The sequence below is a fragment of the Halichoerus grypus genome, chromosome 1 (genome assembly GCF_964656455.1).
Source record: "Halichoerus grypus chromosome 1, mHalGry1.hap1.1, whole genome shotgun sequence".
In the NCBI taxonomy this organism is placed as follows: Eukaryota; Metazoa; Chordata; class Mammalia; order Carnivora; family Phocidae; genus Halichoerus; species Halichoerus grypus.
Genome location: NC_135712.1, coordinates 70,791,357 through 70,811,494, shown reverse-complemented (window position 1 = coordinate 70,811,494; position 20,138 = coordinate 70,791,357). Strand labels below are relative to the sequence as shown.

The window sequence follows — 20,138 nt, the reverse complement described above, 5'->3', positions numbered from 1 at the left end:
CCCGAGCCGAAGGCAGACGCATAACGACTGAGCCACCCAGGTGCCCCTATACACTCACCCTTTTTAAATAAAGTATATTTATGTACTTCACATCTTGGCTGGTTGCTTCTGATTTGGGGCAATTATGAATAAAGATGCTATAAACATTTGTGTGTAGGTTTTTGTGTGGACATAAATTTCCAACTCATTTGGGTGAATAATAAGGAGCACAACTGTGAACTGCATGTTAAGAGTATGTTTAGTTTTGCAGGAAACTGCCAAAAAAGTCTTCTAAAGTGGCTATACAATTTTCCATTCCCACCAGCAATGAATGCGGGTTGCTATTGCTCCGCATTCTAACCAGCATTTGGTATTGCCATCAAAAAATTTTTAGGCCATTCTAATATGTGTGTATCTTATTGTTTTTTTAATTTTGCAATTCCCTAACAGCATGATGTTGAACATCTTATTATATGCTTATCTGCCATCTGTATCTTTTTCTTTTCTTTTAATACTTAAGTAATCTCCATGCCCAACATGGAGCTCGAACTCATGACCCCAGGATCAAGAGTTGTGCTCTTGCTCTAGCGACTGAGCCAACCAGGCGCCCCATTTGTGTATCTTCTTTGTTGAGATATTTTGTCCATTTTTATATTAGGTTGTTTATTTTCTCATTGTTGATGCTTGAAGAGTTTTTTTGTGTATTTTGGATAACATCTGATTATTAGATGGGTGTTTTACAAATATTTTCTCTCAGTCTGTGACTTGTCCTTCTATTCTCTTCGTAGTGTCTTTCTCAGATAGAAAGATTCCTTTTTTTTTTTTTAAGTTTTATTTATATAAGTAATCTCTGTATGTGACATGGGGCTTGAACTCACGACCCGGAGATCAACAGTTGCACACTCCTCCGAATGAGCCAGCCAGGATGATTCCAATTTTAATGAAGTCCAATTTATTCTTTAATGGATCATGCTTTTTGATGTTGTATCTAAAAACCCTGCCAAACCCGAGGTCACCAAAATTTTCTCCTGAATTATTTCACATTTCTGCTCTATTACCAAAATGCCATAAAAAAAGGGATACTAATTGACACTCAAATCATCAGGACATGAGCACGCCCATTTCTTTGCTATCTGCACTCTAATGCCCATGTGGCCCTGCACACTCCCCTTTCTGCCTTCATTGTTCACGTACCATTGCCCCACCCCTCCTCCAAGGGTCTCCTTACCTCATCTACTGAGGCCTGGCTCTCCTCTGAGGAACAGCCTCATCCACAGTGCTCTCTAGGGGTCACTGTTCCCTCCCAGTCCTTTGTACCACTGCGCTTAGGGAAGGAGTGTCCTTGTGGCTCCTCATTGCCTCTCTGAGATATCTACCTCCCTCCTATAGAACTCCCGGGCTTTCAGACTCTACCTACCACATCTACCAACCACTGCTGTTATCATCTCTAACGCTGCTCATAACTTTCAGGGATTTCAATAGCTAGAGAGGCTTGCGACAGTTCCTTGACCTCATCTTCTCCCATGCTCTTGTCCTCTGGCCTCCCTCAGCCACACAAGCCCACGGTCACAGCCTCTGCCTCATCATCAGTACCCATGACAACTCTGAAATTGCAGTTGCTGTCCACCTCCTACTTTTTTCACTCTGAGCACTCCCAACACCAGCAATCCTTTGCTACTGCTAAACCTAAATAAATCCCATTGATCTTCCAGCGTTCATCGTTCCTTTTATATAATCACTTCGCTACACATTAAAACTGACTACCCCTCGCCTGTACCTATGCAGCTAAGGACAGGAGACGAAAAAGGTATATCCTTGCTGACTGGCACCATTCACCTCACACAGGCCCTTAGGACTTCCAGCTTTCCTACTACATATTTCCCCATTTCACTCCCTCTCCCACTCTCTGGTTTTGGTGTCAGGACACTCATGTCTCCTTAGCTTCTCTTGGCAGTGACAATCTCTTAGACTTCCCTTTGCTTTTGATGACCTTGACAGTGTGGAGGAGTACCGGTCAGGTTTTATACTGCAGAATGCCCTCTACTGGAATTTGATGTTTTCCTCATGATTACAGACTGAGAATATGGGCTTTGGGAAGATCACAAGTACAGTGCCACTTTCACTGCTTCATATAAAAAATACATACTATCAACATAATTTATGACTGCTGATGCTGACCTTATCTGAGGTCTGTGCTTGTCAGGCTTCTCTATTGCAAAGTTACTGTTTTCTCCACTTTTTATACTCTGCTCTTCAGAAGAAAATCACTATGTGCAGCCTATACTTAAAGAGTGGGGAGTTAGGTTCCATCTCCCTTAGGGGGTAACATCCACATAAATTATTTGGCATTCTTCTGCATGAGACTTGTCTCTTCTGCCCCACTTATTTACTCACTTACTTATATCAGCATGGACACACAAACATTATTTTATACTTCGGGTTACTATCCCATACGACTTTATTTTGTTGTTCAAACTGTTCCATCTTTGGCCACTAGAGCTCTTTCAGTCGGTCCCTTGCCCCTTTGACAAACTCATCAGTGTGAGCTCTTCTCTTTAACTCAGTATGATTTATGATCCATTTTATCTCCTTAGCTGAATTTTATCAGGTGTAATTCTTTCTTTCATTATTTTAGGGTTTGCTTAAGAGGTGAGAGCATACATCTTTCAATTTTCACAATTATCACAGTATTACATACACCACTTCCCACAGACTACAACAATCTTACAGTTCTCCCCCTCAGCTTTATACTTTTGTTGTCATTCTACTTGTACATATGTTCTTTTCCTCCCCCTCCATTATTATTTTCATGTAAACAGTTTTATCTTTTAAAGATATTTACTTAAGGAAAAAATCTTATATATTTACTCACATAGTTACTATTCCTAGCACTCTTCATTTCTTTTTGTAGAGTGATATTACCATTTTCTCTCTGCTTGAAAGATTTCCTTTAATATTTCTTATAGTGTAGATCTGCTGGTAATAAATGCTTTTAATGTCTATGTCTAGAAAAATCTTTATTTCACCTCAGTTTTTAAAAGATATTCGTTGGCTGCAGAAGTCTTGATTTTCTCCCCAAACTTAGTTACACATATATTAGAACTTGAAGTTGTCTCACTACTGCTATTTCATTTTTTTTTTTTTTTAAGATTTTATTTATTTATTTGACAGAGAGAGAGACAGCCAGAGAGGGAACACAAGCAGGGGGTGTGGGAGAGGGAGAAGCAGGCTTCCCGCTGAGCAGGGAGCCTGATGTGGGGCTTGATCCCAGGACCCTGAGATCATGACCCGAGCCAACGGCAGATGCTTAATGACTGAGCCACCCAGGTGCACCGCTATTTCATTTTTTAAAAAAATTTCATTTCTGTCTCTATTCCTTCCAAACACCGCTACTCTTAACATATGAAATGTAGTTACAAAATCGGCTTTAATGACTTACTGTGCTCTTCTATCTGTGTCAGTTCTGGTCTGCTGCAATGGATTGATTTTTCTCCTCATCATGGGTTGTACTTTCCTGCTCTTCTGCTGCCTGATAAACCCTGACTGGATATATAAGTGCTTGTTGGCTGCTGGCTATTTCTGTATTCCTATAAATATTCTTGAGCTTTGTTCTGCAACACAAGTTACTTGGGGATCTCTTTGAGTCTTGTTTTTTAGACTGGTTAGGTGGGACTATAGCAGCATGTAGTCTAGGGATAATTATTTCCCATCAGTGAAGCAAGACTCTTTTGAGTCTTCTTTTCAATATCCTGTGCATTACAAGGTTTTCCACTGTGGCTGACGGAAGCAGGCACTATTCCCAGCCTCTGTGTGAGCACCAAGCACTGTTTTCTTCAATCTAATATGGGTATACCCCTGACCTTGGGTAGATTCTTCACAAAGTTGCACCAGTCTCTGTTGAATGCTCAAGGGGACTCCACAGATTCCAGAATCTTCTATGAAGTTTTCTCCTCTCCTGTTCTCTGTCTTGTAAACTCTAGCCGACTTGGTCTCCTCAGACTCTCAACTCCTTCTCCTTAATTCAAGGAGGCCACTGTGCCCCACCTGGGTTCTTCCTCCCTGTACATGGCCTAAAACTCTATCAGGACATAAAGCTGGGGCAATCACAGTGCTCACCTCAAGCCTTTCCCACCTTTGGAGATCACTGTTCTTCACTGTTTGATGTCCAGTGTCTTGCAAACCATTGTTTCACATATGCTAATTTTTGTTGTTGTTACTTTAGGCAAGGATGGTGAATCTGCTACCTGTTATTCTATCTTGACAGGAAGCAGAATTTCCTGCTTGCCAAGTTTCCATCAATTACATTCACACTGCTAGTCCTCAGTGTGGTTTCTGACAAGCTGATGTCTCCCTCACTTTTTGCATGAAGATTCAAGGGCATGTGTTATTTGGTTTTGTGTACCTCTCCAGCCATTCCTCCTCAGTCTCTTTTGCTGGTCTGCTACATCAACTGTTAACTATGGAACGAATGCCACAGGATGCAAGCTGAATCTTTTCTACTGTCTGTCTACGCCTACTTGACCTGGTGATCTTATCTAGATGCATAACTTTAATTTCTATTCTAAAAAGTCTCAATTTTACATCTTTGGCCTGATCCTAGATGGCCATACCCAACAGCGTATTCAACATACTCACTTGGATGTCTTCCCCCCACCCCATATTTATTTATTTATTTGAGAGAGAGCGCATGAGCATGTGTGCAAAAGGGGAGAGGGGGAGGGAGAAGGAGACAGAATCTGAAGCAGACTCCAAGCTGAGCATGGGGCCTGATGCGGGGCTAGATCTCAGGACCCTGAGGATCATGACCTGAGCCAAAACCAAGAGTCAGAGGCTTAACTGACTGAATCACCCAGGCACCCTTCCCTTGGATGTCTTAGTAGGCACTGCAAACTTAACATGTCTAAAACATGCTAAAATGTTACCTCCTGATCTCCCACCTGCCACCCCCACACAACCACTCTACTTGCAGTCTTCCCCATTTCAGGTAAGGTGAACTTGAATTTCATCATTCTAGTTGCTTACGCCAAAATCTTAGAGTCAACTCTCTCTCCCTCTCCCAGATAGGCACTCCTTTTAAAATATATCGAGAATCCAACTACTTTTTCCCACCTCTACTGATAACGATTCTGGTCTAAGCTACCATTATGTCTTGCCTGGATTATTTCAACAGCCTTCTAAGTGGTTTTCCTCTGTCTGTCTTTGCCTCACTTGAAAATCTTTTCTCAACAAAGTAGCCAGAGTGATCCTATTAAAATACAAGTAAGACCATTTCACTTCTCTGCTCAAAACTCTCCCATGGTTTGCCTGTCTCATCTATGTAAGAAAGCCAGAATTCTCATAAAGGCCTAATAAGGCACTATATAGTCTAGTCCCATTTCTTCACTGATCTACCTTTTTTTCTCCTGCTGTGTGCTCCCTGCACACTAGCTATGGGGGAATCCTCAGTGCTCTTTGAATATACCAAAAATGCCTCTTCAGGGCCTTTCATGTGCTGTTCTTTCTGACTGGAATGTTCTTCCCTTTGGTAACTCAGTATCACTCTCTTATCTTCTATGTTCAAATGTCACCTCAGGGAAGCCCTCTACAAGCACTGTTGTGAAATCAAACACTCTCTTGACTCCCTCCCTACCAGTCCCAGCACTTAGACTCTATCATTTATTACATATTATTATTTTATTTTTTCTCTCTACCTTCTATGAGGGCAGGATTTTTTTTAAAGATTTTATTTATTTGAGAGAGAGACAGAGAAAGCACAAGCAGGGGGAGGGGCAGAGGGACAAGCAGACTCCCCACTGAGTGTGGAGCCACACATGGGACTCAATCCCAGGACCCTGAGATCATGACCTGAGCCGAAGACAATTAACCCAGCGAGCCACCCAGGCGCCCGAGGGCAGGGATTTTTGTCGGCAGACAGCACCTCGTGCCAGCACCTTGGATGGTGTCTACCACAGAGCAGGGATTTGAATCAACATTTGTTAAACAAATGAATGAAATCGGAGGGTTTTAAAAATTGTTCCAGAAGTGTTCCAAAATTAATCACCTCTATAAAAGTACTTAATTGCTCACCTGCACTGGAATCTTTGCAAGGAGATGAAAAACATTCAGGAAAAAGAGCATCAAAATCCAATGCCACCCAGAAAGGGCCCCTACCTATGCATACCCATTATCTTGGCCTCTGGAGCCCATTTTATAGCAAATCCAACTTATTTGGAAAAAAGTTAGGAAAAAAAAGTCTGGCAATAAGCCTGTAGTCATATATGGTAATTTAAAAACTTAAAAATAATTGTTTCATGTACTATAAAAATCACCGTTTTAAAGTGTACAATTCAGTGTTCTTAGTGTATTCATAAAGCTGTACAACCATAACTGTCTAATTCCAGAACATTGTTATCCCTCCAAAAAGAATACCCACGTGTATTTTAGTTACTCCCTATTCCCTCTTCTCCTCAGTTCCTAAAAACCACTAATCTCCTATCTTTATGGATCTGCCTGTTCTAGAGATTTCACATGCTGTTGATCCTCATTACCTGCAGATTCCTTATGTGTAAACTCACCTACTCATGCTAAAATTTGTAATCCCCAAATCAATAATCTTGGTGCTTCTGTGGTCATTCATGGACATGTGCAGAGAGGCAAAAAGCCCAGGCTGATGTGCCGTCTAGTGTCCTAAGTGCAAGAAGGCTGTGACGTGCCTTGCGGCGAGAACACGTCTGGTAAGCTTCGCTGAGGCATGAGTGTACTGGCTGGGCCTCCAACATCACTCAGTCAACAATATGCATGAAAATGGCTCTGAACACAAACACACATCAAGTAACCTTAGGGGCTGACAAAAATGTGACCACAGGCTGGGGCGCCTGGATGGCTCAGTCGGTTGAGAGCCGACTCTTGATTTTGGTTCAGGCTGTGATCTCAGGGTCATGGGACTGAACCCCGAGTTAGCTCCGCACTCAGCGCGGAGTCTGCTTGAGCTTCTCTCCCTCTGCTCCTCCCCATCCCTCACATACTCTCTCTCAAATAAAATAAATGAAATCTTAAAAAAACAATGTGACCACAGGCTTGCAGGAACCCAACCCTATATTTCCCCAAGAAGCAACAGTTCAGCATTTGTTAATTCAGTATTTGTTGCTTTGCAAAACCTAATTACCATGAATGACAAAAACTGACTGCAAATGGAATCGTACAATATGTGATCTTTTGTGTAGGACTTCTTTAACATAATGCTTTCAGGTTTAATGTTGTATGTATCTGTACTTCATTACTTTTATTATAACTAAATAATATTCCATTGCATTGATATACCACTTTCGTTCACTCATTCCTCAGGTGATGGACATCTGGATTATTTCTACCTTTTGACTATTATGAATAATGCTGTTTTGAACATCTGTGTACAAGTTTTTGTGTGGATGTATGCTTTTAATTCTCCTGGGTATATACCTAGCAGTGAAATTACTAGGTTATACGGTAACTCAACGTTAACTTTTAAAGGAATTGTCCAATTGCTTTCCATGTGCTGCATGCACCATTTTACATTTCCACTAGCAATGTATGAGGGTTCCAATTTCTTCACATTCTCACTAACACTTATTATTGTCCATCTTTTTGATTATAGTCATTTTTGAAGGTGTGAAGTAGTATCTTTTTGGGGCTTTGATTCGCATTTCTTTAATAATGAATGATATTGAGCCATATGTGGTAATTTAAAAGTAGAAGTAGAGGGAAAAAGAAAGAAAAAGACAGAAGGAAAAAGAACGAATGAACTCCTAAACTCTCCACCTCTGCTGCTGAAATATCTAATTGTTTAAAGTCTACTAACCCCACCTGTTAACTCAGGACCCTCACTCTTCTGTCTGAATGTGAGCTTTACCATTACCGTCCACACAGCTTTCTCAGATAAATGATCTTGTTTTCCTCTCCTGTGTACCCAAGCAGTACAGAGGCCAAGGTTCAAAGCTGACAATCTGAAGAGTTCATCTAGATATCCTTTGCAGAAAAGTGAGCAAAGTCTTACTTATGTGCAAAATTTAAAACCATATAGCTTACTAAAAATCTACAAACTCTTTACCTAACACATTCAACTCAGTAACCCAGGAGCAAATAATTTTTGCAGAGACTAGGTTATATCAACTTTGTATCCTAAATTTTTGCCTAGTGGCTGGCGCAAGCAGATTCTAAATAAATGTTCTGAAGAAATGTATTTTTCTAAAAATAAGGCTGGTGTTTAATTGGTCTTACCCTCAAGGGATTTTCATTGAGGTATGGAGGCTCTCCTTCTACCATCTCAATAGCCATGATACCCAGAGACCATATGTCCACTTTAGGGCCATAAGCTTTCCGTGTAACCACCTCTGGTGCCATCCAGTATGGCGTTCCAACCATGGTACTTCGCTTGCTCTGCTCAGGGGTGATCTGGGCGCAGAACCCGAAGTCGGCTATAAAACAAAACAAAACATACCTACAGTTAATGGTGTCCATGGATAGTTTCATCTTAGAGTTCATGATAAATGACTTAATTACATTTGACTATTCAGCCTCTTCTTTTTTAAGACTGAATTTAAAAAGTAATCCAGGGGCACCTGGCTATTGAAGAGTCCATAGAGCATGTGCCTCTTGATCTCAGGATCGTGTTCTCCTACGTTGGGCATAGAGCTTATATTAAAAAAAAAAAAAAAAAAAAAAAAAAAGTAAACCAGAATGGGTTTGTAGAATGGGTTTACAACGTGGAATGTAGAATGGGTTTACAAATATTTTGATGATGTTATATACTCTCACTTTGTTTACTTTTACTTCCCACAAGCAAAGGGCAAATTATCAGGAGGTCTTTTATTCTAAATAATTATCCTAAAATTTTTAATAAAGTTGAAAAAGGTCTAAAAGAAAAAGTTACCAAAGGTGAGCACCAAAACTAAATTCTGTAAATCAGGTAAAAACGCCAGGAAGTGGGAACTATTTCTGAAGAAAATAAACAGAAGCTAGAACCACTAAGTATCTGACTTAGTGGACAGCCCTTTTTGAAAAAGACCAGCTTTAACTGCAATTGTACCTAACAAGGTCCTCGCCAGCATTACTCTACCCCAACCACCTCATTTTGTAACAGCAGCAGAAAGCCTGGGTTAGCACTCAGTGTTAATTTAGTGGGATCTTTGGGATGAGAATCTAGACTTTTTTCCTCCCTTCTACAGACCGACCCACTCTACTTCAAACATAACTACTGTTAACATTTAGGTTTGTAAGCTTTGGACTTTTTGTTATGAATTTATATAGGTACAAGTATTACCTGTGAACTGCATGGTTTATTTAACCTAGTTAGGATACTCTGTAAACTGTTTTTTAAAAAAAGTAAACTCTACCCCCAACATGGGGCTTGAACTCACCACTTTGAGATCAAGAGTCACATGCTCTACCAACTGAGCCAGCCAAGTGCTCCAGTAAATTGCTTCTTAAAATTTATTTTCAGAGATTTTTCCATAGTTGTAGATTGATCTACTTCATTACTATAACCACACAATATTATAAAATAACAAAATTATAATTTATTTTACCATTCCCATACTGCTAGACATTTAAGGTACTTTTTGTTGTTGTTAACAATGTTGCAGAGAACAACTTTGTATTTATTGTTGTGCATATGTTCAGTAATTTTATCCAAGAGAATACTAAAAGAGCAATTGTTCAGTCAAATTATAATATTTATAGCTAAAATGGGTACTTGTAACAAACCAGGTTACTATTCCAAGTATCTTGTAGGAATTAACATACCTAAGCCTCATGATAACTTTGAGATAGGTACATTTATTAATATTATTCTCATTTTACAAATTGGGAAACTAAGGCATACATATTTTTAGATAACTTATCCAAGACCATTCATCTAGTATGTGGAAGAGCCAGGATAAAATATTATCCAAAAGTCTAATCAGCTTACATGTGTATCCACCAAAAAAGTATGAGAATGTCCATTTCTATTTTGCCTGCTGATTAAGATTAGTAATCATATTTTTGACCATCTGGTAGAATCCCTTTCTTGTGGTTGATTAATTCCTGGAAGAGATATCTTAAAAAAGAGATACTGAAAAAGGAGTCAAACACTCCAGCAGAACAGAAGGAAAAAATTTTGATCTCTTGATCCAAGAAATGCCTTGAATTTTGCATAGCTGGAGGAACCTCAGTAGAAGTTCTTCTTGATTCCTCCAGAGGGCATGGTTGAAACTGACAGATTACAGCCAGCAGAGAAAAAGGAAGTCTATGACTTTTCCCCCCATGATTCTATCATGTCTGATAGAGAAGATAATTAGGAAAAGAGGTTTTGTTCCTTGTCATCTCTCAGGTCAGGGTCATAGAGCCCTCCCCCAATTAGGCCATGCTCTACCAAATCCTAAGAAAGCTGAACAGCATAATGATCTACCCTAACAGACAACAGAGACAAATTCAAGTTTATCTTTGGAAGACAGCACCAAGATGATGACAGTCCCAGGCACTGTTCCTCAGTGCTTTACATTTTTAATCCTCAGAAGAACTCTCTGAGACAGTTACTATTATTTTCCTTACCGTGTAATTGAGAAAATAAATACAGAGATTAAATAACTCACCCCAAATTATTCAGCAAGTAGTAGCTGATCTGCTATTTAAACCCAAGCTGTCCAGTTGAGAGTCCATATTCTTTACCATTTTCTCCCTCCCCCTCCATATATTAAGTCATAAAAATATTAATAGGTTTCTTTTTACTTAAAGAAAAGGCAGAATTATAATAACAAATAAATGTTATTTCCTCAGTTGTTACTTACTAAGTTTAACTGATCCTTCCATCCCCAAAAGCACGTTGTCACTTTTGATATCTCTGTGGATCACTTGATTGGCATGTAAAAACTCCAATGCCTGTAAACACTAAACAAGAAAAACACCTATTAATGAAACCATCCCTGAAAAGTCTAAGGGAAGTTACAATCAGTACTTATGGCCTGAGCACTGCTTCAGAATTCTAATCTAGCCCTTGAAAAGTAGGTAAGAACCTGGGAAGTCCAGTTCCATCCAGCTGTTTACTGATGTGATGTTAAGATGTTTTCCTCATTTCTTTTAGAGTGGATTTTACATAAAGCTATATCCACAACCTAGACACCACTGATGAAAGAGTAACTTTCCTCTTATGCCATGTTTCAGAAAGCATGGAGTCAGAAGTGAGGAAAAACTCTGCCCCCTTCCTTAAATACAAGAATAAGATTAGAGTTTTAAGATCTGCTTATCCCTATGTTTTTGAATATAAATTGAATATAAAATGTAAACTTGGAAAAAGTTCCTCTAGTGGGAAACAACAAAATAAAGACCATACATTATGAATAACAACTAAAAATCTCATTTAAAATATTCTACCATTCATTCAAGGAAAAACAGATAAACTGTGTATTACTGTACTACATTTACCAAGCATTTTTTTTTAAAGATTTTATTTATTTGTCAGAGAGAGAGAGCACAAGCAAGGGGAGCGGCAGGCAGAGAGAAGCAGGGACTTCTCAATGTGGGACTCAGTCCCAGGACCTTGAGATCATGACCTGAGCCGAAGGCAGATGCTTAACCACCTGAGCCACCCAGGCATCCTGCATTTACCAAGCATTTAAGCAGATTCTTGAGAAGAACAAATCCTCCCCAAAACACTTGTACAATAGAAGCAAGTTTGTCATAATTCGAGGAACTCCTAAAATAATTTTTAAAATAATTACAAAAAGAAATTATTAGAGAAACAAATTAAGTATGGATACATTCTTAAGTTTTTGTCAGTTTTTAAGTGATCACTCTATGTTAGAGATATCATATTATTAAAATACCATATTCATAACTATTAAAGAGTTCTTATTTCCTCCCCTCCTGAAATAACCAAAGGGGCTACCCCTTCAGTGGAGCATAATTAACTCAGAATTAAAATTTTCAGTTTTAGCTTAGACTTAGGCAATTTGGCAGAATTCTACTGGCTTAAGCAACAGTATGTCTAAAAATTCAACAACCAGCTTTTCACCTTGGAGGAGCTTAATAAAGCCAGAAGCAGACTTAAGGTGAACATGTGTCCTGCTTGGTGTGAGACAGTCCTTGTTTCCACTGCTGAGTGGCATTCCCTTTAACTCTTAAAAGTACCCTGTTGGGATGATAAATTTTAATGATCACCTCACTGAAATTTACCTGTGAGCTGGGCTCTTCAAAAATCCATGCTCCATTCCAGAATTATCTTACACATGAAGGAAAGGGTTTAAACTCTCATGTAGGATAAAATGGTATGGAGACAACTTGCAGAGAATATGTAGAGAAAGTATCTCACATAGTAAAAATCACCTGTGCAAACCCCCCCCCCCCTTTTTTAACCTCCTGCTAACTACACATTGCTATAACTTACCGGAAAGGGAATAAACTCACCTCTCTGCAAACAGCAGCAATCTGTGCTTCATCCATGCAGGTTTCTGTTACAACATCAGTAAGGGATCCCCCAGCAAGGTACTCCATTACCACAAACAGTTCATCTCCCATCAGGTAACTAAAAAACCATGACAAACACACAAAATACACTCACATTTTTACTTTCACACCACTCTGTGCTGAAGAATTCAAATGTCAGACACTCTAATCATGAAACTAGAAAGCTGGAAGCCACGAGGGCCAGGAAGAAAACTGGCAAGCTGCAATGCAACAGCGCAGAAAAGTCACTGACGGTCATTAGGACTTTCCTGAGTGACTTCAAAGTTGCCCCACAATTGTAACTTGATGGTTTCAATTAAAATAACGCTGTAAGGTAGGAATCATTCGTCCTGTTTTACAGATGAAGAGATGGCTAGTAAGTGACAGGACCAGAATTGGAAGCCAAGTGTAACGGATTCCAAAGCCTACACACCATGCGAAACTGAAGTGACATAGTATTTTTAAAAGCAGGGAAATATACCTGGAAAGTTGATTTTTATGAACATGGCCCCCATTACTAAAGCTAAAATCTAAAAATGTGTTATCTTTTTCCTATTCTAAACACATTTAAATGTAGAAATAAGAAAGTCACCTATAATCTTCTATCTCCAATACAACCAGTTTTAATTTTCATTTATTTTTCTATTCTTCTTTCATTCGCACATATGTAATTGCTTAAGAATCCCCATATAATTGTAGAATATACAATTTTCTATTCTGCTCTTTGTTCTGTTACTTAACATCGATGCCTAAATTAAATGAGGTTTTGACAGACAAATTATTTGCCCATGAAAGACAGCATTTGAAATAGAAACTGATCTAAAAGTTTAAAAACCATGCGGCCAGGCACCGCTGTCAGTCAACACATGAATCACAGTTCATTTCCTTAATGTTTCTGCATCTGATCATTTATAATTAATATAAGCACCAGCAGCAATGTCCTTCATTTAACTGCTTTCCCTCACTTGCCAGGTGATATATATGTAGAAAAAGGCCTGCTAAACTGCAATATGCCTTTTTTTTTTTTAAAGATTTATTTATTTGCGAGAGAGAGAACACGTGGGAGGTGGGGGGGTGGGGGGGGTTGAGCGTAGAGGGAGGGGCAGAAGGGGGAGGGAGAGAATCCCAAGCACACTCCCGCACTGAGCATGGAGCCCAAGGCCTGGCTCCACCTGGGCTTGTTCCCATGACCCTGAGATCATGACCTGAGCAGAAACCAAGAGTAGGACGCTTAACCAACTGAACCACTCAGGTACCCCTGCAATGCGCTATTTTTACTTTTATCTCTCCTCCTCCTTCAAGCTTACTTTTCAACACTGACATCCTACTCTGGTCTAATTCAAGTGCTTGAGCTAGCCCCCAAAACCACGAGACTTAAAATTTCTACATTTTTTCCTACTGTTTAAGAAATATTCATATTTACCTGTCCAAGAAGTTAACTATGTTGGGATTCTTTAATTCTTTCATCACCAGAATCTCATTAATGATTAATTCCTTCTTTGGCTGTTTCTGTAAATTAATCTGTTTGATAGCAACCTATGATGGAAATAGAAATAAAAAAAATCAGAACAAGTCTCCTAATTCTCTTAGAAAATTACCAACACCAATCAGGTAATAATTTAATTTATTGTATATCTATTGTATTATACAATGAGACTGTAACTTACAGGTAGTACTTTTACTTCCACACTGCCTATGCACAATGTTTTGTAATACACAGAGCCTAATTACTTTTAGATTTCTCCCGAAGCTGATTAACCAACCCAAGGTCATACCAATGCCAGGAATTAATCCTCTTTTCATTCCAAGCTGGGAAAATAATTTTTAAAATATTTGCTTATTTATGAAATTCAATGCATAATTCTTTTTTTCCCCTATTAAGAAAAGTGCTATAAAATACAGAGTCATTCTTTTAACATATTCAACTGAAAAAAAGATTCCTCTTGATTATTCACAGGTTTATCTAGTTTCCTCCTATACTAAAAGCTAATGGTAACCCCCAGAAGTATGAAAAAGTAGCTACCTCCTGTCCCAATGCCACATCAGTAGCAGTGAAAACTGTACCAGAAGCCCTAGGGGGAAAAAAGACACAACCAGATTTAAGGTTTCTAAATCACTATCATTTATATAGCTAAAGACTTTATAATTAGAACAACTGGACAAGGATTAAAGAACATTTAAGACTTAACATTTTTAAACAGGAGTAAAAGCAAACATAAAAGGGGAAAAAATAAGAAAAAGGCAATCCTTGTGGCCAAAACCTATGTTAGAAATTTATCATAAATATCATACCTACAAAAATGCAGGAAAAAGATAAAGGAAAGAAAAAAGTAATATATACTCATGGATCCACTTCCCTGCTTAAGAAACAAAAACCAACAAATAAATTTGAAGTCCTTGCATGGCTTTCCAAAGGCATCCTTCTGTCCTCCCAAAAGTAATTGGTATTTGGTGTTTATTCTGTAGTTGATGTGCATCCTCTCCATGCATCTGTCTACACTTTATCAAGGGCATAGGTGTGTATCACTATAAACTATATTCAACATAAGTTTTAAACTTCTTATAAGTGGTTTTATTTTATGTATTTTTCTGCAATTTGCTTTTTAATTTTTTAAATTTATTTTTTATTTTATGTTTTGAGATTTGCTTTAATTCAACACTGGATTTAGGATAGGTCTTATACTTGTTCACTCATTATTATTATTTATATTATTCAATATATTATAATTTATCCATTACCTTGCTCAAGAATATTAAGAGGATTTTCAATTTTTGTTATTAAACCAGTTCTGCAACAAAATTTAGATTTTTTTTTGAGAGGTAGAGGTGGGGGGAGAGAGGGAGAGAGAGAATCTTAAGCAGACTCCACACCCAGCGTGGAGCCCCATAAGGGGCTAATCTCACAACCCTGAGATCATGACCTGAGCGGAAATCAAGAGTCGGACGCTTAACTGACTGAGCCACCCAGGAACCCCACTAAATTTAGTTTTTAGAACGAAATTCATAAGGAAGTTTTCAAAAAAGACTCAAGCTCTCTTTCTAAATTCACAGAATGCTTTCCAGAGATTAATAACATTAAAAATTCAAGATGTTCATTTGCTCCCAGGCAGAAACAAAGTATAGTTTAAAAATACAAATTACTGGACAAAATCAGATTAGGAGACTCAAAACTCAATACTCAATGATGTGATTAAATACATACTTTTATTGCCTATCATTTTGTAGTAAATGTTCTTATTGTCTTTTAAATATATTTGGTGGTCAATTTTTCCATCTAATCTCTTAACCACCAGTGGGAAATAACATTTAAGAAAAAACAATGTACAGTCATTGCTCAACAGTACAGCTTTGTAACAGCATGTAGAAATAAATGCATTCCTTATTTACACAAATCCAAGAATACCAAGCATAGAATGCTCTAAGTGCTCAATGTCAACAGGCAGAAGAGATACCATACTATACACCCAGGAATTATCATATACTGTTTAACAGAGTCACAAATACTTACCCTTGCCCAATTTTTTCATATCTTGTGTATTTTTTCTTAGGGTCACCTATGCTCACAATAGTTCCTATTTTAAACAAAAAGCAACAAAAAGTTGGAAGCTCAGTAAAGCATTTTAAAGTTGTAAACTAATCTCATTATTCCTTTTAATAAACTCTACCGATTTTAGAATGTTGGTTTTCAAACACAACTTTCAAAAATCATGTATGTTTCAAACACAGAACACTAATGAAACTTAATAGGAAAGTTATCAGAAACAAGAAGACATATTATTTCCATGAGGTTGGACCTCCTAGCTAATGTCTTAATTATCGTCTCACTTTCTCAAAAATAAACACATTTTAAAATGACCAACTGTGTTAGTCTGAGAATAAAGGGGTTCTCAGGATGTGGGATGTTCAGTCTTAATTGGGAAATTTCTGGGGAAGGATGGGCTGGTCATTCTACTTTTCATACTCCACTGAAATGTATTAAACTAATGGTAAGTTATGAAACTACTTATTATCAGAAATAATAATATAAATGATATCCAAATGAATAACCCTAAATGGCTTTTCTGACTCTTCCCATATACCTTCTATCTTCCAATATATTTAGGAAACCACTTATTTCTATAAAGATTACTCTACTTTAGTATGAACTAATCATACATCTGTTTTAGGAAAGTTCACAAAGTCATAACTAAGAAACAGTTTTATAATTAGGATTTGGACATAAAACTATAACAATATATTCTTATTACCACTAAGTCAAAACATGAGAAAAACCACACTAACTTTTCACTTGCTCAAGGTAAAAGGAGATATCCACATTAAGGAAGCTCACACAAATAATCCAGTTTTATATAAGTACCCAATCTCAGGTCTACAGCCACTTTAGCTATAGTATTTCTCCTTGATCCCTGATCCCTCTATGTCAGTGTTCTTTATAACTATAGTTGCTGTAGACTTGTAATAGACTTGTAATTGGACATTATTGCTCCCCTCTCCCTGGCACTGTGTACACTATTTCCAACGGTTGATTCAGGCCAATGACAGTTAACTGATGAAAAGGGAGAAGAGAAAAAAAAATACATTTAATGTTTACACATATAGCTATATAGGAAGGCCATATTGTTTACTTATTTGGGAATATTTTATATTCTCATATTGAGAAACTATTAAGTATGTATAAATATATACAAACTTCCTTTGACAAGGTTTCCAACCATGACCCTTAGATTTGGCCCTTTGGGAAAAAGTATTGTTCCCGAAGGTACTGATCACTGCAGACATTACTCAATAGTCAACACATAATAAACAAGCAAATCAGAGTATGATTTTGGCTTCACCAGAGTTTAACTGAAGCTATTGTTCCTAGAAGGAAACAATTTATTGTTTATGTCTTAAGCCAAAACATAAGGTATAAATTTAAATCCACCTGAGCCAAATGTGTCAAGAGCTATTAACAATTAAAGAATAATGTAAAATGTAGGTAACATACTTAATTTCTCCATAATCTCTTCATCTGTCATTTTGGTCTTCTTTTTCTGTTTGTCAGAAGACTTGGCACCGCTATCAACATTAGAATCACCAACTGGTGCAGGAATAGGGTCGATTACAGATCGTGTATAAATCTGCAGAGAGACAGTTAATTACTGAGATCTGAGGAAAAATATTTTTAGGTATTCTTACTGGTACACTATTCAGTTCTTTGATTTTTTTTTTTTTTTTTAAGATTTTTATTTATTTATTTGACAGTGAGAGATACAGTGAGAGAGGGAACACAAGCAGGGGGAGTGGGAGAGGGAGAAGCAGGCTTCCCACTGAGCAAGAAGCCTGACGCGGGGCTCGATCCCAGGACCCTGGGATCAAGACCTGAGCCGAAGGCAGATGCTTAACGACTGAGCCACCCAGGAGCCCCAGTTCTTTGATTTTTAATCAAAACTAGTTTACTCCAGTGTTCTAAAGAATAATATTTTCAGACTTGTCTTAATAAAAGACTTTTAACTAAGACGAATAAATGTTAAACACTTTTGACACGTGATGTATAGATTTTAAAAGTCTGTCAGGCAAAATAGCAGATCTGTGAATGAAATTTAAGTGTAACCAGATCTAAAATGATATGCTAGCAATGAAGCAAAAAGGTACAAATTTAAAAATCATGTTCTTACTACAAAAGAGAAATAAAGAGAAAAAATTACGGAAACCAAGATGCTGAATTAACTATTAATTCTCATAAAAACTTCTACCCAAAGTTGATTTCTACCATTTCATTTTATTTTTTTTATTTTTTAAAATTTTTATTTAAATTCAATTAACATATAATGTATTATTGGTTTCAGAGGTAGAGGTTAGTGAATCATCAGTCTTATATAATCCCCCTTGTTCTACCGTTCATTTTAAACAGCCAATTCTAGGAGGTAAAGCAAGAAAACAGAGCCCTCTCTCGTTAGATCAGGACCCGGCAGCAGTCCTCAGAGCCCTTCCTGCTGATTGTACCAGCACTTCACCGCACAGCAACCCGCCCCGCCTTTCCTTGTACTAGTACAGGGAGACAGGACTCTTTCTGTCTCTAAGGTCATTATTTTTTCAATTTTCCCCTATCTGCTTGGGAATTTCACTCTCAGCAGCCTCCTGCATGACACCAAGGCTTTAAGAGAAATGTAAAATGGGAGATTATATACACAATTTGTTAGGTAAGAAGTAAGATTTAAGTTTTAGATAATAGTAGTTGAGATTGAGATAAACAGAGAAAGCCAGAGAAATAGATGGATTCTCTGGAAGACAAGGTGTAACACAGAAAGGAAAAACAATGAGGTAACTATTTTAACTTTTAAGGAAGTCACTTAATTTTAATTTTCAAAAAAACTAGCTTTTTGATGAATGATTTTTAGGTAGAGTTCTCCTTGTCAAATTTCCTCATACTGAGACCTTTTGAAAATTAATCACTGGCAGTCAAATACAGACTGCTGTTTTTAAAAACACACATGCCCAGACACCCAGAGTCCAATTACTCAGACACGCACTGATTTTGTATGATCCGGTCGTGGGGCAATAACAGGGGGAGCAGCCTCTTCATCATCATCATCTTCCTCTGTTACTACTGCTGATGTTTCTGATCCCTTGGTACTCAGCTGCATTAATCACATGAGCAAAGCAAGGAAGACAAGTCAGATACAACAATATGTTAAAATAGGACTCTCTTTTCTTGACATACTTGAAAAAATGTATTTCTTTAATAGCTCATTTCAAAACGATAAAACCTCAATGGTTCTAATCTAATCACTTAAAAAGTAAAGGCAATTCTATAACTTATACAAAAGTTTATGAAATAAATGTTTACAGTAAGTATCAAGTTTTCTTAATAGAAAATCTATACATTTTATATGGAGAATTTTATGTCCCTTAAACAAGCCCTAAAAGGAAACAATCACTTTATTGGTTAAAACCAAAAACAAAGATCCTCTAGGATTTGTCTAAGTCAGAGTCATTTTCGGTCATTTAAGACAGCTAGATTCACCATCAAAAATGGTGGCTGATAAAATAAAAGAAGACGTTAACCTTTATAAAGAGCTTATTGCATGCCAGGTGTATGCTAGGTAGGTACTTTACATATTACCACATTTTGTCTTCATATAACTCAAGAAGACTGTTTCTTCCTAATTGAGGAAACTGTTTACTTAATATGGCTTCCTTATTTGCTTAATCAAGTGGCCAACTTAAATATATTACGTAGTTATTTATTTTGATGGCTGTAATTTATTTTAGAAAGTTAAATAAAAACTGAGATTTGTTTTGGGTAACTTAAGTTAGAACAAGAGCTACAAGAAGTAATATATTAACTTACTGCTGGTGTTCCAGAAGGGAAGCCATCTTTCTCTGAATACAAAACAGAAAATAACGCTAAGTCAACAACTCAAAAAATAAAACAACTTCTATATAATAAAGGGAAGAAAAAAAAATAAAGGGAAGAAAATACAAAGCAGAGCAAGTAAAATGTTCTTAGACTGATTTCGTTTTAAGATGAAGTAAACCTTGAGAAAAATGACAATATCAGTATTCAAATATGAATTTATAAAAGATTGTGCTAACAAATCTCAAATCTTAATGGAACTCTGTAAATTTACTAAAAATCATTGACTTGTATGCTTCAAATGGGTGAATTTTATAGCATGTGAACTATAATAAAGCTATTAAAAACAATTGTAACTATACTTCTCAATGTGTATTTATTA

At 37.4% G+C, this 20,138-nt stretch overlaps 1 protein-coding gene across 1 annotated transcript in view; it reads right to left on the bottom strand.

The window, feature by feature from the left end:
- The window catches only part of PAK2 (p21 (RAC1) activated kinase 2), an 82,880-nt gene that overhangs the window by 6,664 nt on the left and 56,078 nt on the right, over positions 1 to 20,138 (bottom strand). Inside the window, exons 5-13 of the mRNA XM_036108626.2 lie at positions 19,751 to 19,782; positions 18,930 to 19,037; positions 17,405 to 17,537; positions 15,926 to 15,989; positions 14,441 to 14,489; positions 13,841 to 13,953; positions 12,379 to 12,496; positions 10,764 to 10,863; positions 8,215 to 8,411 (exon numbers count right to left, since the gene is read on the bottom strand). Of these exons, the coding sequence (XP_035964519.1) occupies positions 8,215 to 8,411; positions 10,764 to 10,863; positions 12,379 to 12,496; positions 13,841 to 13,953; positions 14,441 to 14,489; positions 15,926 to 15,989; positions 17,405 to 17,537; positions 18,930 to 19,037; positions 19,751 to 19,782 (914 nt within the window). The remainder of the gene's footprint in view (positions 1 to 8,214; positions 8,412 to 10,763; positions 10,864 to 12,378; positions 12,497 to 13,840; positions 13,954 to 14,440; positions 14,490 to 15,925; positions 15,990 to 17,404; positions 17,538 to 18,929; positions 19,038 to 19,750; positions 19,783 to 20,138) is intronic.